At 40.4% G+C, this 19,233-nt stretch overlaps 1 protein-coding gene across 5 annotated transcripts in view; it reads left to right on the top strand.

The window, feature by feature from the left end:
- The window catches only part of EPSTI1 (epithelial stromal interaction 1), a 61,862-nt gene that overhangs the window by 11,432 nt on the left and 31,197 nt on the right, over positions 1 to 19,233 (top strand). For all 5 annotated transcript variants that reach the window (XM_061457296.1, XM_061457294.1, XM_061457295.1 and 2 more), the window contains 4 exons: positions 1,167 to 1,250; positions 5,886 to 5,959; positions 6,594 to 6,677; positions 12,075 to 12,148. In XM_061457296.1, coding sequence (XP_061313280.1) covers positions 1,167 to 1,250; positions 5,886 to 5,959; positions 6,594 to 6,677; positions 12,075 to 12,148 — 316 coding nt within the window. The remainder of the gene's footprint in view (positions 1 to 1,166; positions 1,251 to 5,885; positions 5,960 to 6,593; positions 6,678 to 12,074; positions 12,149 to 19,233) is intronic.

The raw sequence follows: 19,233 nt of genomic DNA, 5'->3' as shown, positions 1-19,233 counted from the left end.
GTGTCTTACTCTGAAGCTGAATTATGCATTCCTCCTGTTGTTATGTAGGGAGCATGTAGCTGGGAGGGAAGATCACTTTTTTTATTCCCTGCTGGGGAGCGTTACACTACAAGCACTTCCCTCCATGCAGCAATAACATCTTAAACGTAACAGCTTCTGCTTTGTCTAGAAGAGTAAACACTGTGGCATTTGCCTACAGGTTCCTAGGGGTTAAAAAGCAGTTTATTATCTGTCCCTTTACTCTTTTTTGTTGTTTTGCTTTTGGGGTTTGATTCAGAGAATACTCCAGGAACAAACTTGCCAACAAAGTTTTCAAGCAGGTATTCTTTATTGCGGCGCCGGGAGACACGATGGATAGCTCCTCCTAACGTGTGTCTCCGTATTGCTACACAAGCCGTCCTTATATAGTCACTGGGCATATATACATATTCATGAGGCTACGTATGAATGACATCATTTTCCAGAAAGTTCTCCCCATGTGTACAGAATTGTGGTGGTGGTCTCTCAGGGTTGTTTACTTCTTCCAACAATCTTCATCACTTCTGGCAGCCTTTGAAACATGCACAGTAGATGCTTATACCAGCTTAATTGGTTCGTTAGCACCAGAGACATAATAATCCTCCTGTCCTCCTACTTATCAGTTAGTTTAACTGTAGCCCAACCTGGACACACACCATTCCCAGATACTCCTTATCCCTGTGTCCTGTTCTTCTAGACTGTTTTTCTTAAAACTATGTCAACTATAATGATTTATCTTGTACAAGAATTCTCAGTATGCTCTCTAGCTGTACTGTACTTTTTTTCTATGTATCATGCACCTCAGTAATTTTCCACTGCTATTGTTAAAAAGCCATGAAACTTAACATTACTTAGAACTGATTCTAAAGGTTTATATATTCCATTTTGTAATTTTGTGCCCCCGCCCCTTGTCTCAGGTTAAGTCCTAAGGTTTTTTTCACCATACAGTCTGAAATTAGGCAAAATGTTTGTTTTGTTAGCTGATCATTGCTCTGACTATGTAACCTCCTGGGGGGTGTCTGCACCCCTTGAAAACAAGTTTGTCTGTTCTTGGATGGTCTTCAGGGTCACATAAAATTAACAACAATACCTCCTTTTTAGTGTCGCCTCTAACTTTCATATATTTGTTTCTTTTTGTACCTGCTCAGTTGCTAAGAAAGAGCTGGATGACCTGCAGTGGTGGAAGGAAACGCACAGGCAAAGGCCGATTAACTTGGTTCCACAGAGACTGGGTAAGACATGCAAATCATCTATTATGAGTTATAAAAATTTATTTTCCAGGTCATGAGACATTTTTCACTTTTTCTCTCATGCTACTTATTAAAGAGATTCAATGTCCATCAGGGCTAACATGAGCCTACTGTGTGTACTCTGTGTTTTTTGATGGTCATGGCAACAAAGATGTTTCTGAAACAAAACAGCATAGACTGTCACCCAAGAAATCTGTCAAGATCAGTGTAGAAAATCTATACTAATATTTGGGAAGAGAGGCAGATTATCCCTCCTGCTGGTGACATTGTCTGTGGTTGGTGTCTCTGTTGGGGTGCACACTTGGCATTAGTGTGCAGATGGACAGCATGTGTCAGAGACCCTCCAGTTACCTACAAGAAAACTCCTCTGTGTTAGGGGCCAGTACATGTGCTTTCCTGACTGCTGGCTCTTTAAAAGGCAAAAGTGATCCCTTCAGCTTCAGCCATTTGCAGGCTAAATGAATGAGGCTCTGGATTACCAATTTTATAAAAACAACAACAGACACAGGTAAATGGAAAACAGGATAAAAGGCTGCAGGAACTTAAGTCACTCTGAACTGATGTGTTTGATAAGGTAGCCAATTTTTTTTCTAGACAGGTGATCTCTTCAATTGTAAGCACTATAAATAATTTAATTTAGTGCTATTTGGGTGTTAGCTAAAAAAAAAAATAAAAAAGATGAAAAGTTAAAAAACTAATGAACCTGCCTCCAACCTTGTATGGAAATTAAGACTGAAGATTATGCTGAAGCAAGAGGAAAGCTATTAGAAGTGCTTTTGAAGTACCAGTCTTCAGACCTATCTTGTTTTACTATCTTTCTTTAATGTCTTTGGCATAAAAGGTAGGAAAGAGCTGATGAAACTTGCTAGCCAGACAAAACTTGAAAGCATCATCCATATAGAACATGATGAGGATACTGCACAGCAAAAATGGGATGACCTTCAGGAACTGCACTAATAGAAATTGGCAAAATTAATTCTGACAAAGTGGAGGATTAAAATGATTCCTCTATTAATTTTGTAGATCTGGAACTGCTCTTCCTTTGCTTTGCTGTCATAGGAGAATTTGGGGTAAACAGTGCAGGTTATCATCTGTCTTGACCTGGGAACTAAGTTCTTTCTTTGCCATGCTGCACAATGTAAGTTTCGTGTGATGCACTGTGTATAAAAATTTGTACCAGGTGGGAGATGGAGGAATTCAAACTGACTCCAATGAAGATTTGTGTTTGTGGTCAGGATGATACTGGTCCCACATGTTTCTTTTGCCCAGCAGCCTGAGTCCCAGTTGGTTGCAGTGGTGAGACTAACCTTGAAATTCGATGTAACACCCTGTGTTCCCAGCCATCCATGTGCAGTCATGTAGATGGATGTACTCTTTGTGAATTCAAGCTGCTTCTTCTTGCCTGTGAGCAGTTCCTAGTAGACATGCTTCTGTCCCAAGAGGAACACAAAGAGAAATCTAAACCCAGAAGTTTTGTGTGTGTTGTCTATGCAGAATGTGTGCAGGCTGGCTGTGTGCCTGGGTGTGTGGTGGCAAACTTGCAGTGACTGGGTGTGGGAAGTCTTCTTCTGGTCCCACTGCATTTTTTTGGAAAGAAGCAAATTAAGAGGGGGAAAGAAAGCTGAAAGAACTCAGGGAGTTTATATGAGCTCTTCAGTCAGAGTCTAGCTGCCACTTTGAAAGACCCCTGGAGACTTGAGACACATGCACTATGTTCAGTGCCTCTGAAAAGAGGTAAGGTGCAAAGATCATTAGATCTTATCATTCCCACAGGAACAAATTTGGAACAGAAGAGAGCTCAAGGAAGGAGAAAAAAACACAAGTGGCATCTCTAATTTCACAAATGTAGGTACTCATTAAGGTAAAAAGTATCGTATATTATTTCCTCAGAGTGATTTTAAGAGACTACACATCTGGTCCAAGTCACCAGAGAATTCTTGAAGTTTCTAATGTTCCATAGGGTAATAGATATTCTGGATTTCAACTCTCTAATATTCGACTGGCAAATTTTCAGGTACCATGGAGGGTTGAGAGCAATGAAAGATGCATGTTCCGCTGTTTTCTCCATGACCAATAAGTGGAGCAAAGCTTGATAAATGCCATAGTCTCTTTTTTTGATCATGCTATATAAAACCAGTCACAACATACTCTGACTTCAGTGGAATGTTGGACGCATTACATGCAAGCCAAACCGAATGAATTAAACCTGGCTGAAAGGCTATAGGCAGTGGCTAATAATGAAGAAAAAACTGTTGAGAGCTTATGTCCAGCAAAACATGCAGAAAAATGCAGTGAACACAAGAGTTCTAAATGTTGCCAATAAAAGACTAGAAAGAAAGACCACACATCCAAAAAGATATAAAACTTGGTCAGTAGCGATCCTATTTTCTAGACTTGGGGGAGAGACACTCTACAATGCAAGTTGTGTGCTTATTGCTACTGTAAGCTTGTTGCTTGTATACCGTATGGCCAGTCTTTCTTGAGAGTTTAATCTTAACTGAGTTATTACAGTATCACAGTATCACAGTATGCTATAGATTGAAAGGGACCTCAAAAGATCATCTAGTCCAATCCCCCTGCCGGAGCAGGAACACCTAGATAATGTTACACAGGAATGTGTCCAGGCGGGTTTTGAATGTCTCCAGGGAAGGAGACTCCACAACCTCCCTGGGCAGCCTGTTCCAGTGTTCTGTCACCCTCACTGAGAAGAAGTTTCTTCTCAAGTTTAAGTGGAACCTCTTGTGTTCCAGTTTGTACCCATTACCCCTTGTCCCATCATTGTTTGCCACTGAGTAGAGCCTGGCTCCATCCTCGTGACACTCCCCCTTTTTATATTTATATACACTAATAAGGTCACCCCTCAGTCTCCTCTTCTCTAAACTATAGAGACCCAGCTCCCTCAGTCTTTCCTCTTAAGGGAGATGCTCCACTCCCTTAATCATCTTAGTTGCCCTGCGCTGGACTCTCTCCAGCAGGTCCCTGTCCTTCTTGAACTGAGGGGCCCAGAACTGGACACAATATTTCAGATGTGGTCTGGATTTGTGTGCATAGAAAAGTTGCCACAATTAGGGAATTGATCTCTTATCCACTGAACCTCACAAAAGTACCTAAAAATTAGTTACCTTTCATTACTAATTGGAGAAAGATACTTTAATGAAGATTGATCTCTCCTGAAAGATCTAGTATAGTTGTCTTATGTTTCCTAGAACCATAGAGTGGCTTTAGTTGGAAAGGAGCTTAAAGATCATCTAGCTCCAGCCCCTCTGCCATGGGACACCTTCCACTAGACCAAGTTGCTCAAAGCCCCCTCCAACCTGTCCTTGAACACTGCCAGGGATGAGGAATCCACAACTTCTCTGGACAACCCCTTCCAGTGTCTCACCACCCTCACAGTAAAGAATTTCTTACCAAAATCTAATCTAAATCTACCCTCTTTCATCTTAAACCATTCCCCCTTGTCCTGTCACTACATGACCTTGCAAAAATCTCTCTCCAGATTTTTTGCAGGCCCTCTTTAGGCACTGGAAACTGCTCCAGGGTCTCCCAGAGCTTTCTCTTCTCCAGGCTGAACAAGTCCAACCCCCTCAGGCTGTCTTCACAGGAGAGGTGCTCCAGCCCTCTGAGCATCTTCACGGCCTCCTTTGGACTTGCTCTGACAGATCCGTGTTCTTATGTTGAGGGCCCCAAAGCAGAATGCAGCACTGCAGGTCGGGTCTCACCAGAGCAGAGCAGAGGGGGAGAATCACCTCCCTCCACCTATGCACACTCCATTTGATGCAGCCCAGGATGTCAGGCACCTCACCAGGTTTTCCTAAAGCAAGAAAATACTTTGGAAAAAAGTAGACAAAATAATAGAATTAAACCCACTCTCTCCATCCCTTAAGACACACTTTCTCTGTGTGGTTGGTTTTTCATTTGGGTTTGTTTGTGGTGGGGTTTTTGTTGTTGTTGTTATTGTTTAAGTGAAGGCTGAACATTACGGACAAAGGTTTAGATGTTTTCAAAAGAGAGTTTATGCCTTTGGAAAGGACACCTTCTGATACCTGAATATGAATAAGAGGTCTGTGGGAAAAGGCTTTGATTTCCATTTCAGAAAGGTGATTCTTCCTAAAGCTCCAAGATATTACTTAGAAGATATTCAAATGATAGCATCCTGTTAGCTGGCAGACTCCAAGCTCCTAAACTTGATAAAAAAGAAACTTTTTGGTAACAAAATTTCTGAATCTATATGTGTATGTGTGACAAACTGAGCAAAGGTGGCAAGAGCTAGATCTGAAAATGAAGGCTCACCTGCAAAGTGTAACTGATTTTCTGAGAATGGAATAGTTCCTCAGTAAACTGATCATCTACCGTAGGACTTATTTGCTGGTAGAATGGCTGATACAGTGGATGCTCTGTAAATAACAAGCTAGTGCTTTTGATGGATGGATAAAATGATCAAAAAGGTCTCCTATCTGTTCTCTTTAATGTCAGGCAGCTACTGTAATTATGAAAAATTTCCTGTATATGCATACATCCAATCTGTTTTATTGCTCTGTTCTGCAATGGCTGGTATTTGAACTTAAAATGCTCATGCAAAATGCAATTTATCCTTTTTTTTTTTTTTTTCCCTTTCAGGTGGAAAGCAATCAGAAGCTCAAGTAAGGCAAAACCAGCAAATGATGCTCATGCAATCCAAATACCAGCAAAAGGTCAGGAAGAATAAATTTGTTTATTATAAGAACTCAAAACCCCTTGCTTTTCATGAAGTGTTTCATATGGCTATAAAATGAACTCACAGCTGCTTTACAAAAGAAAGCCATGAAACCTGAAGGAAGCAGCGGAAAACTAGAAACAAATGTTCTGCACCAAAGAAAATGAGAAATCTGTCTATAAATATGTAGCAAGCAGTATCACAGATCATATGTAAAGTGATAACCCATGCGGTTGTAAAAGCTACTTATATGCCTCCCTGTATCATCTGGCACGCTGCCTACACTTCAACTAATTGATCAATATACCACCCCATCCAGTGCTTATATAGAGGTGTTGTTCCTATTATAAAAGGTTTAAATGCTATTAAGTTATCAATCAACTGTGTGATTCCTTGCATAAATACCCATTTATCAGTCCTAGATTTCTCAGCCATCTTAAAGCTGATACTGGAGTAGCTGGTGCATGGCCTGCTTTATTCAGTGTCTCATCATAAGAAAAAATTCTGGAAACTTTCCTCAAACACACTTTAGATTTGAAAGACATGCATTGCAGGAGCGAAGTCAAGTCACCTTATGTGTTCTTTGTATGCATATGTATGTAAAATTATTTTCTATGTTTATGTCAATGCAGCACAAGAGAAGAGAATATATAAAAGCAAAAAAGGAAGCTGAAGAAACTGAAATCCTGAAAAAGAAAGCATTGCAGAGAGAAAAGGTGAGTATGGTTGCTGCAGAGTTAGAGCTATAAAACAAAGGACATGTCTTGATACTTGATTTAGCTGAACTACACGGAACAGGCAAATTAAATGGTAGCCCTGGACTGCATCAAGGAGTTAGGAAATTCAGTTCTCCTTTGACTAAAGGATGCTTTACTTGGTGTTCTTTGGGGCTTGAGCATTCCTCTGGCTCTTCAGAAACTCCAGTATCTCAATCGCACCCATCCTGTAGAGTTAGCAGAAAGAGAGTACACTAGGGTCAGGGGAACACAGGTCACACACTGTTGTGCATACAGATTATATAGTTCACTTTGGCATGAGCTTTCTCTGTAAAATCAGATTGTGGCAGATCACACAAAGACCTCATAGAAATCCATAGCTGCCTGCTGTACACATGGGAAAAATACAAGAAAATATAGCCTGTCCTAGTGGAAAAGGAATCCAAATCGTGAAGAGGTCAGTGTAGTCTATCTGCATTGTGCTGAGCTCGCCCTGAAATTCAAATGCCACTCCAGCCCCTCTGGGGCTTGCACACCCAGGTGTATTGCTAATATGTAAGGTCACTTTCCTTCTAATATTCACCATACATTGACACCAATGGTAGCTCACTTTCAAATACTATGTTTGATTTTGTGTTTCTTTGTTTTTTTTTTTCCCTAGTTATTCTCACAGAGGATCTTACACTGTGTGTTGCATAAACCTTTGCAAAAGTTAACTCATGTCTCCTTGCTGGCAACCAAGTAACAATCTCTTGAGATTGTAATGTAGAACTTAAATAAAAAAAGAAAAGAGGAGGAGCATGATACTGATGTATGTAGTAATGATAACAGAAAGGGAGATTTCAGGTTTGCAGGTTTTGTCTTCACAACAGTAAAAATGATCTTCTGTGCAGAAGAGTTAATTTAAAAACTCACCACTGCTGGATGGCTTACGATGGCACCCACAAACAAAAATAGCACTAATTGCCTCTAGGTAAGGGTTAGTCTGTTCCCAGTCTTTCAGTGCTTAGCATTGCTCTTTGAGCAATAAATATTTGCCCATACCCAATAGCTCACAGGGGCAATAAATACTGTCATGTGAAAATGTCATAAACAGTTACCAGCTCATGTATAGCTCCAGAAGCAATGATGATAGCAATTGTAGAAAGGGGATTAATTATACTTTATTTACCTATTAAATATATTGTTTCCCCATGGGCTTTTGATACAAAAGATGTTGCAAGACTGCTATGATTTGAATTTACACCTAAAAAATATATTGATGTATCAGTTTTCTTTTCATGCTCTTTAAATTTTTTTCCCTTCACTCCCACAGAATATAAAATCTTTATAGATGTTGTAGATAGTAAAACTGTAGCTATCAGTTTCTTATAAAGCAGAATGCTACGTCATGGCAAAACATCTTTGCCAAACAGACGGTTTAATTTGAATAAGCAAACATATACCCACAAAGCAAACAAACAAAACAGAGGAGCATGAAAGGGAACTCTTAATTTGAACTCCTTTATTTGGTGTGTCTTCCACAACAGTGATTGAGCTGATGATGATTTCTGTTTGGAAGATATTTTATATATAAAAAATGTAGCTCTGTGTGTAAGGAAAGCATGCTGAAAAGCTTCTTTTTAGTGTCAATTTGGCTGCCTCATCCTGCCTGCAGATGAAAGGCTCTCAAGAGCAGAGTATGACAGGGAAGGGATCCTAAAGAACTGGTACTGTACAAGCAACATTAGGCCCTGGTTAGTGCAGGAGAACTTTATTTTTGAAGTGATAGATCTGTAGACAATTGCACCTGTGGGAACTCAGTGGAGAGCATGCCTTTCTACAAATGCACAAGCTTCCTTTTCTTGCTGGCAAGTCCTTTTGCTGAAGGTTATTACTCATGGTCTGGTGTGAGGCTTCCCTGCCTGTGGTAGGGGTTTGGAACTAGATGATCTTGAGGTCCTTTCCAGCCCTAACCATTCTATGATCCTATGATTCTATGATTCAATAAAACCCAAATCATCAGACAGTCTGAAAGAAGATAATGGCTAGCCAGTTTTATCAGCAGGGCCTCTGAAACTTTCACAGCTGGAAAGCTGCTTTGCCATCAGATGTGAATGCTGAAGACCTATGGACAAATGTGCAATGACTAGAATGGGTGCTGGTGCCCAACTCAGTTCTTCCTTGATTATAAAGATGATGTACTGTAAGCCAGTGCTGCTTATAAACACAGGATCTGTTTATGTTACTGCTTTAATGCTGGTTTTGCAGAGAAAAGCTGTATCCACTCTACCATTACCTTTGTGACCAAGAGAAAACTGAGTGCCTGCCAAAGCAGTACCCAAATGTGGAAGGTCTGCCTTACCATCTGTGCAAGTCCACCTGCTTGTCTCTGCCATATTTTCATTAACCATGAGGTTTGGTGCTGGACTGCCAATGATCTTGGCATCTACCTTGTCCTTCTCCAGCTCCCATAGAGTAGGGTGGACCCTTCCCCCTCATTCTGTGAGGTCCCCCCACAGGCCCAGTTTGTGTGAATTGGCACTCAGGTGTCTGTGTGGAGCAGTGAATGGGATTTGGGATCCCCTGCACTCCACGTCAGGGAGCTTCTCCTGGGACTGCTTTGATTTGTTCATGGGATAACTCTGGGCTGCATGAGTTTGGATATTATTGTAAGCTAGTGATCTTTCAGTGCTCACTGAAATAATTTTGGAAAGACTTTGTAACACTAGCAGGGAAGTCCGTACTTCTGTGTTTGTCCCTAATGCCGAGATGTGTGTCTGTTCTGAAGAAAGTGTGGGAGTACATGGGAAGTAGCACTGTTATTAGTTACCCATTAGTACCTTAGATACCTTTTGTGTAGCCCTTCACATCACAGATTTTGATCAGACCCAATCACACTTTCTTTGTGTCTTTAGACTGGATGTTAGGAAAAATTTCTTCACCAAAAGGTTGCTCAAGCATTGGAACAGGCTGCCCAGGGAAGTGATGGAGTCACCGTCCCTGGAAGTGTTCAAAACCCATGTAGATGAGGCCCCCAGTGACATGGTTTAGTCGTGGAATTGACAGTCCGGGAGTAATGGTTGGACTTGATGGTCTTAAAGCTCTTTTCCAACATAGTTGATTCTGTGATTCTGTGATTTTGGGTGGAAGGATTGTCAAAGTTCCCAGAAAAATAAACAAGTGGGTGATATTTGGCTTCTTGGTTTTTAAGCTTTCTGCATTTGTGCTTTACAGAAAATAGCATAAGTTAGTACACTGGATATTTGTTTCCTGCCATTCAATCTCTGTTCCTATTACCCTACTTTTAGTCTTTCCTTGTATAGTCTAAATCTTGATGAAATATTTAAAGATTCAAAAGATGTTAAAAGGCTTAGTGTAATTCTACTCTGTGCAAATTTCTTTTGCGCTTACATTACATAGTAACAGTCCTACCATCTTTAGATGGAAACTGTCCTATTTAGAATAAGCTGTAATTTCATTTTATTCTTTATCAGATCATGTGCTCTTTAATTTGACTGTGTTAATCAGCATGAAAGGCCTTTTTCGGGAATTTGTTAAAACCAGGCACTTTACAGACCTTCTGCTAATGCTTTTCAACATGGTTACCTTCAATATCACAGCTGTTCTGCTCTTGGCTTTGTTTTTGAAGGCTGTGCCAAATGTGGAGTACTTTGGCAATGTCTATTGATAGATTATCATTAGTTAGAGTCCCATTGTCTGTCCTAAGCAGGGGTCCCAGAGTAAACCTCCAGAGGAGAAAACAATCACACCAGCCACAAGTAAATAATTTCAATATGCTGGAGTTTTCTTCAGGCACCATTCTGAATAGCTGTAGGGTATTTCCTTTGTTTTTATCTACTGTGAGATGGCAGTGATATTGAAGAACTGTTCAAAGTTAACAATACTGTCGTGTTCTAGCTAGGAGCTAGACCACAGCATCTCTGGTGAACTTCGGGTTTGAACTTTCAGAAGCCTTGCAATATGATGGTGGATCCCACATCAAGTGTTGTTTTCAGAGGTGAAGGTATCAGCTTGCTATGTTGAGCCATGTTGGGGAAAAGCCTGGGAGCTATTACTGACGTCTGAGGGTAGCAACATCAATTTCGACAATAATAGATGCTGTCAGATTTCCTTTCTTCCTCTGTCCTTTTTTTCCTTGTAAATTGTTAAGTTGCACAGATGGGAAGGAGCCTTTTGCCTAAAAAATCATCTGTCTTTGAGTAGGAGCAAACAAGATGTTCGTTGAACACTGTCAAAATTTACCTATATTGTGGGGTGAAATCCCTTGCTTTAGTTTGATTTTTTTTAATTGCATCAGTACTACCACTGTCTCAGCATGACAAATGACTGAGCAATGGGACATCTTATTCAGAGATTCATCTTCCTCCTTTTGTTTATTTTCCTATTGCTTTTTTCTAAATAACAAGTCCTTTGCCTTCCAACAGTTTGTATTGTTGCACAGCACAGTGGCTCTTTTCCCATCAGCAGACATCTGACAGGATTTTTTTTTGCCTTAATTCAATACATGCCAAGGAGGAATTTGCACTTGTTTTGCAAATCTCTTCCAGACAGTCATTCTTTATCCAATTAAAAAATGCTCACCCTGAAATCACTGAAGGCAAAGTAATTAACTGCCAGTAGAACTGTAATTTTACTGAAATGTTATTGATTGCAGAACAAGAAGAAAATGATGGGGGTGGGGGTTATAGCCCAGTTCCTAACACCACTTTCCCTTTTACACAAGCACACACCCCATTTTACCTGGCCCTGCACAAAACCTCCACCCAGGTACAGTGTCCTGTCCCTGATATGGGGCTCTGATTAAACAGGCCATTCCCACTTACACCTCCCTTCTCTTCTCTGTAAGTCATTGTCTGAAATTTCCAGGGCACTTTCTTTAGAGCAATGCCTGGTTGCTGGGTTACCCAACAATTACTGTTTTTCATTCTCAGGGTGGGTGATGAGCAGTGACAGTCCAAGGTTGCAGTTTGCTCAATGTGCTACTCGTTGTGAGCTTTGGGTAGGAGCTCCTGTTGGAGCATCCCCCCCCCCAGCTGCAGTGGGGGAGCTTCTGCTCAAAATACAGTAGGGCTGAAATCCCAGTTTGGCACTTCTGATTTGTGTTTTTAATACACTGAGCTGCTTTTGAGTGCTCTTCCCGCTGAACCTTGTGCTTTTGTATTTCAGACTGGTCTCTTGATTAGGAGCTGTTTGGTCATATCTGAATACTTTTAAATTTGAGATTGGGTCACTTCTGCACCCAACTGCTGCTATAGCTGTTTGGAAAAAAAACCAAACAAAAAAAACAAAAAAACAACCATAACCATAATATTGAAATTCTTAAATTGAAATAATCAATGTTTGTTTCTGGCTTACTAAAATCTCAGTTACGTTTTCCTGGTTTTAATGCTATAGGCAGAGAGACTTGAAGTTAAGAAGAGGCAGCAAGAAATGCAAAGAAGAGAGATGTTCCTTGAAGATCAATATTAGTAAGTAAAATCTGAAATTTATTACCTAAAATTCTTCATCTGCTTGTCCTTCTGGTTTGGGTGGGGTTTGTATTTTATTTTATTTATTATTTGTTTGCTTTTTTCCAGTTTGGGGCTCAGGGAGGGTTTAGCTTCTGTTGCTGTTTTTTCACCTTTTGACTTGAAACTTTTGACTTTGGGGAACGAGGCAATGGGCACAAGCAAAACTACAGGAGGTTCCTCCTGAGCATCAGGAAACACTTTTTTATGATGAGGATGACTAAGCATGGGAAAAGGTTGGCCAGGGAGGTTGTGGAGTCTCTGTCCCTGAGGATATTGAAAAGTTCTGGACAACTGGTTCTAGGTGGCCCTGCTTGAGCCGGAGGTTGGATGACTTCCAGAGGTGCCTTCCAACTTCAATCACTGATTCTGTGAAATATTGCAAGCTTTGTCCATACCTTACTCTGAGAAATTTGGTTCAGTAGATTTCTCTTAGCTTCTCAAAACATACACTTTGAAATGAAAACTGTGAATTATAGAATGACTTTGTGCTTTCTTTCTCTAACTGAATCAATATATGATCATTCAAGACTAATTATTGAAATGGGATCTAAATTACCCATTTATTTTAGTGACTAGTAAAGAAATCCAACCCACATGAAAATAATGAAGACTTCCTATATGTAGCATGGTCCTACAGCTTAAATGTAAAGATCTGCTGTGAAGACCTACTTCCTAAGAATACCTCCTTAATGTCAGATTTAGATACAGTTTAACTTCTGGCATAATTAATTCCATTGGCAGTGAAATTCCTGCCCTGCCAGTTCACTCTACCCTATTTATTTAGTTTAGTCACCTTTACCTTTTTTTATCTTTGGCTCCTGAAATTGCTCAACTGTGTTCTTAGCATGATTGATTGCTCTTTCCTCCTCTGTGACCTTTAAAGGAGTCAATTTTGTCCCATGCTAGTAGCTCCAGTTCTTTCATCATTTGCCCAGACTGTTCTCTGATGTATAGACATTTTAGTGCTTTCTCACTGATCTCTGGCTTCCTTGACTTTTTCCTTTTATTTCTTCCCATTTGGCTTTAGGTACAGCTCTTTCATTAAATGCATTGCCAAAGTTTGCCTGTAGATACTGGTATTTTGCCTGCTGTTTGTCCTCTGTTTGTCCCAGTGTGGATTTCCCACACACCTGGATTCCTCAGGATTTTTGAAGACCCTGCACAGCTTTAGATCTCTGCCTGTTACTAGAGACCAGACACCTTCATGCTCTTTGAGCCTACCTCAATAATGAACTCATCAGATCTTTTCATTGCAGGGTCCTCAGTTATGGGACTTGCTTTTTCCTGAAGGGATTGTCAGTTTCCCATTTAAACTGATTTTTGTTTTAAATCTTATTCAGTTATGCACACAGACATATCTCTTGCTGTCCCTCACCTTCACTTGGTACATTTTTTTGCTTAGGGTGAAATGAATTCTGCTGATCAGCACTTTTTCGATTAAAAGTAGTCTTGGTTCTGCCAAAAGCAGGCCCAAACCATCTGAAACAACTTCTTGTGGACAGTCAGTTGGTCCCCAGGTGGTGCAGAAGCTTCCTGGACACTGAGAAGGAGGCTGCTTGACAGCTGTTTTGTCCCCTGATTTACGAATCAGTGAGTATTCAGTCTGTGTCATCTTAGGAAATCAAACTGACTGATGCAAATGAAGGTAAAGATGTATTGTTGAGCTCCTTTGCTCAAGATTATGTTCAACTATCAGAAGATTATGTGTACATATCATGTATTGAGCACACACCATGAGGGCCCTGCAGATACTGCACCTGGAGGCAGTGAGGTGAAAACCTACCTACAGTGAATACAATTTTGGTTAAGCAAAAACCTCCCATACCGTACAGTGACACTAGTGCCTTTCCTGATCTGAAGGATGGCTTCTGGTGGGCCCTGGAAGAGGAGTCTTTACCACTGGACATTGTTGAGATTGTATCGCAAAGAGACACTGGCTTTATAGAGCACAACATCCAGAAGTAATGGAAAGATACTGTGTGACATATCAGATCTTGTAAAGTAATTCCACTGAAGTGCTGACAGTTGTTCGACATGTTCACATAGAAGTGCTTGATATTTGAACTTGGCTAGGGATGTTAAGGATAGCAGGAAGGGATTCTATAGGTACGTAGTGAATAAAAAACAGACTAGGGAGAATGTAGGCCCCCTCTGGAAGCTCTCGGGAGAACTGACTACACAGGATTTGGAGAAGGCTGAGGTTCTGAATGACTTCTTTGCCTCGGTCTTCACTGACAAAGGCTCTGACCAAACCACCCAAGTCTTGGAAGGTAGATGCAGGGACTGTGAGAATGAAGACCCTGGGCCCACTGTAGGAGAGGAACTGGTTCGAGACCATCTTAAAAATCTGAACGTGCACAAGTCCATGGGTCCTGATGAAATCCATCCGCGGGTCCTGAAGGAGCTGGTGAATGAAGTTGCGAAGCCACTGACCATCATATTTGAGAAATCATGGCAGCCAGGTGAAGTTCCTGATGACTGGAAAAAGGGACCTAACTATTCTATGATTCTATTCTATGATTCTATTTAAAGATGTGATTTTGCCTACTATGCAAAAATGAGTAACTCATTACTTCCATCATTTAGGACCCTTATGTCTAGAGGCAAAGAGAACAAATATGAGGTTTTGCCCCTTTCCTTGCTGCCTCTGCTAGAGTATTTTGATCTCCTCCCATGCTTGCTAGGAGAGAGGTAAAGGAAGGTCATGCACTGCATATAAATCAGTGACCTCTGCAAAGTCATATCCTGTGGAGCCCTTTCAAAAGATAAGCTGCCTTGTTAGCTTGTCCTCTGTAAGCCTGTGCAGCTGCAACATCACAATTTTCCTGAGGAGATCAATGCCTACCAGCAGTCTCATTAGCTGGGAAACCTTTTAAAATTGATCACCACCTCCAGCTGTATCAGTCTCCACGGGGTACAGCCCAATCAGCACCTCTCCTTTATGAAATGCCACTTCTATTTGATAAGGAAAGGCAATTAAGATTCTCATGTCATTAACATACTCTGGCAATAAAGTATGATGCTGCCCAGGAGTTTGTTGTTCTGATTAAATTCCTATCACTATTAAAACCAAGAACATCTCACTGAAATCACCTTTCAAAGGGTGTAACATGAAGTAAGTAAATGCCAAAAGGGAAAATTATCTGCAATATTGTCCACTGTCTTCAGAATACAGTCACCTCCTATCTTTTGGGAGCTTTGTTAGCTTCTTTGTGTACAACTAGCCCTTGGAAGTCAGCTGTATCTGTTGTCACAGTTGCTTGGCTATGTGTTTATGTCTCGTGAGAATGAGGTCTAGGCATGCATACAGAAGGCTGTGGAAAATTCTGCAAGCCTCTCTCTTTTGGGATCAGCAGCTCCTCTAGCTCCTCTGACCCAGGTGGACTCAGACTCTCTTAGGTGACAAAGATTGACAAAACTTACAAGGTACCTCTTAAAGCAGCTGTGTATAAACAGCCTGAAGAGCACACAGGAACAGACTTTGGGGTGGGGGAACTGCTGTGTGACTGGTTTCTACTGACAGAGGAGAAGCACTTGAGAGATTTGTGTTATTATTGCTGTAGTTCTGCCAGATCTAGAAAATGAGTATTTGTCCCCTTTTCTACCGGAAACTGCTCATACATGAAATGGAGCCCTTGCTTCTGAGTAATGGTGTCTTACATGTATTTTACATTGATGGCCTGTGACAGAGACTGCATTTCTGTCAGAATGCATTAAAAGGTGATAAATGACTGTGTAATCCTTACTTTGCAATTGCTAATCCTGGTGAGGAAAGGACTAACTGTTCTCTTTTTAAGTGGGAGCAAAGAAGAGGTTAGGTGGCTGGCCCAGGACATTTTAGGACATCCCTCTTTAGATGGGAGACACAAATTGTCATTTAGACAGTAATGAGAGATGGCTAACTCATGCCTTACTTTTCTCTGTGGCTTGCTGTGCAGGCTGTGTGAATCTGTGCCTGAACTGCTCAAACCATGTGGTTTGAGCCCAGCTCTTTAGTAAGGTGCTTTTATTTAATTTGGATTTGACTTCCCAGTAACTGTAGTGTTTGAAGGGGTTTGCTGCTTTCCTAATAGCCATCTACCTATTTACATAATGAGAAAAGCAGTCTAGAACATAGGGTTACTTTTTAACAGTATACCATGGCTGTTATATCACTTCATCCTTCCCTTTGTTACGCGTTCATGCCTCTGTTTTTGTGAAGGTTGTGCTTCTGTAAAAATTCCTGGCACTGCTGCACTCAGGTACATGTGTGCACTCAATATGTTCTGCTCAGAATCTGGAGCTGGAAACAGAACTTGCCAGAGTGCCTCTAAGCGCGTATTCTGAGCACAATGCAGAAGGTTCACCAAACCAAGCTGATATACAAGCGCCTGCCAAAGCAGTTTTCTCAAAAGTCATAAAATGCAAGAAAATAAAGCCTGAATCAGACCAGAATTTTTATTTTTTTTTATCTATTTTCACAGGATAAATACTGGTGTCCTTGCCAGTTTTCAGTCCCCTATGATGTGTGGTTCAAACAACAGGCTGGTAACAAATTTTCCCCACAGAAGTGCAAGTGGAAACCTGACCGGACTTTTAATATAGATTGATAGAGAGAATGAAAGAGGGCTTGCACAAAAAGGGTTTGCAGCCTTGAGAATCTTTTGTTTGCTTCTTTTCACCACAATGGTCTTCATTTTGTTCATTTGCTCCTTATTATTTTAAGCATTGTCAATTATTTAGCTAACAGGCAGAAAACTAGGCTTTTATAGACATCCAAAGGGACTCTCTTGAGTGTAATAATGAAGGCAGTTTATTGAATGCCTGTGAGGTTGCTTTCTAATTGTATGCATTATTCTGCCCATGCAAGCTGGCTGAAAATATCGAAGCAGATTGCACATGCAGATGGAGCACACAGAATGGAAGATCTATGCAACAGACTTACACAAAACTGCATTTTCCATAAAACTGAATTTATGCTTATTACTTCAGATAATAAATTAAACTTACGTCTAAAATAACATTGAAGAATACTGGATCAGTTGGTGGGAGGAAAGAATAGCCTAGCTGTATTATTTCACTCAGCCAGGGAAAAAAAAAAAGCAAGTTGGTTGACAGGAAAGGTTAGTTTTGGGTGTGGGTAAGAAGTGACAAAAATAATTCTGCTGAGAATTTTTTTTTAACCTATTTTTGTACTTTCTTGAAGCTTTATACCTGAAATGAACTAGTGCCACATTTTTTTGTTCTTATCCCCAAGAACAGGAACAAATGCTCAAGAACTCGCAGACAAGAAAGCCTACCAGCTAAAGACAGCACAGTTTTGATCTCTATAATTAGATATGTCCAAGTCCTCCTGACTATGCCTGTGCTTTACTCCCACTGAAGTCCATGAATGCTGCATTCAACTTGGTATGTGGCTATTGGAAGGATTTTTATTGGAAAGCAAGTGAACTAAATACCCAGAGGATGGCCTTTCTTCCCAGTGAAGGGCATTGCTGAAAAGCCATCAACATCATACAGGAATTTAATGGATTAATTATGTCATATTGTAATTTTTTACCTTATAGCTTCCAGCAAAAGATGAATCCCCCACTCACATGCACACAAAGAATGGACATTAGTTCACACTGGCAACTTTTCACATGGCTGATGTCTGTTTTTTAATTCTTATTGAAAACTGGACTCTGTCCTGCAGGCATAGATTCAAGTTAAGGTACAAGTAAACTAGAATCCATGTAGAGTTGAAGGCATGTTTCTTGCTGAAAGACGAAGATGTCTTTACAACCTTGCCCCTTGTCATGGCCCAGCTATGGAAAACAGGGCATTCGCTTGTAGCCTTCTAATTTATATAAAACTTGCAAACTTGTTGCTGTGATACATCTCAGCAAAGATGGGATATGATAGGAGGAATGTGTAACTGTATGCCATCAAAAATCATTGGTGTCCCCACTCAGGCTACTTGCAACTTTCTTAATGGCTTAATTTTGAAATACGTACCTTTTGTGGGATTATTTTTGCAAATAGTATTATGGACTCCCCAGCTTCATTTCCCACTTCAACAAATGATTTTCATTAGTGAAAATCCCAAGCATACCTCCCTCTGAAGTCTCTTTCTCCATTTCCCAAATCAGAATCTATGGGAAAACTGCATAAATGGATCACAATCTCATCAATCTTTGCATTGACTTCAGGAATTTCTTTTATTTTAACATTTGATTTTGTTAGGCAGAGGAGAACCAATGGCCCTACTACTAGCCAGGCTGGCTGTAGTACATAGCAAATGCCTGATCAGGATGTGTATGGCAATTCACGAGGCAGAACTCTTCCTGAGGAAGGAACAAGGGCATCAGTAAGAACACAGTAACCATGGAGCTTACTGAAATGAAGGGTAGCTTTTCTTTTGAGTAGGCTTTAGTAGTGTTAAGCAGCTGAGGTAAATTCCTGCAAAATTTGAGGAAGTTGTTATGTTTGGCCAATTGAATATGTTGAAGTGTGGAGAAGTGTAGATATGTTTGCTGGTGCTGCAAAAAGATGCGTCTTGAATGAAATTCAGTTTGGGTTTTTTTTCTTTTTTGTTTTTTGTTTTTTTTGGGGGGGGGGCAGGGGTGGGAGGTCTGCTATTGTTTCAAAGCCACCATGAAACTTCTGGGCAGATATGTGAAACTAACATTATGTATGCATTATGTGTGGTTCTTAGTTTTTCAGCTGAATTGGAAGAAAATTATGATGTATCACTTTAGTATTGCTTACTGACAATGAATTTGGAAGCTGATGTGTCTGTGTTATTCAGCACTAGATACTACTTCTATTGTTTTAGCAGCTACTCATGTTGTCTGAAACTGCTATAATGATTTACCTGACTTGGGATTCTTTATTTCTACTTATTATTATTGTTTCTGAATAGCTCTTATCATGCTTGCGGACATTCATTAGAGTAGAATTGCTGGAGATCCTGCAGCTTGAGAAAACAAGGAGCTGTCTTGTGTTCAGTATTAATAAGTGTGGCCATTATCTTTAAAAAATTGTCAAGAGAAATAAATAGATTTATGATATATGCAACAGTA

The sequence above is a fragment of the Pezoporus flaviventris genome, unplaced genomic scaffold (assembly GCF_033815535.1).
Source record: "Pezoporus flaviventris isolate CSIRO_AGI_PZ_B2104156 unplaced genomic scaffold, CSIRO_AGI_Pfla_v1 ptg000025l, whole genome shotgun sequence".
Classification (NCBI taxonomy): domain Eukaryota; kingdom Metazoa; phylum Chordata; class Aves; order Psittaciformes; family Psittacidae; genus Pezoporus; species Pezoporus flaviventris.
This window is presented reverse-complemented; position numbering and strand designations above follow the sequence as displayed.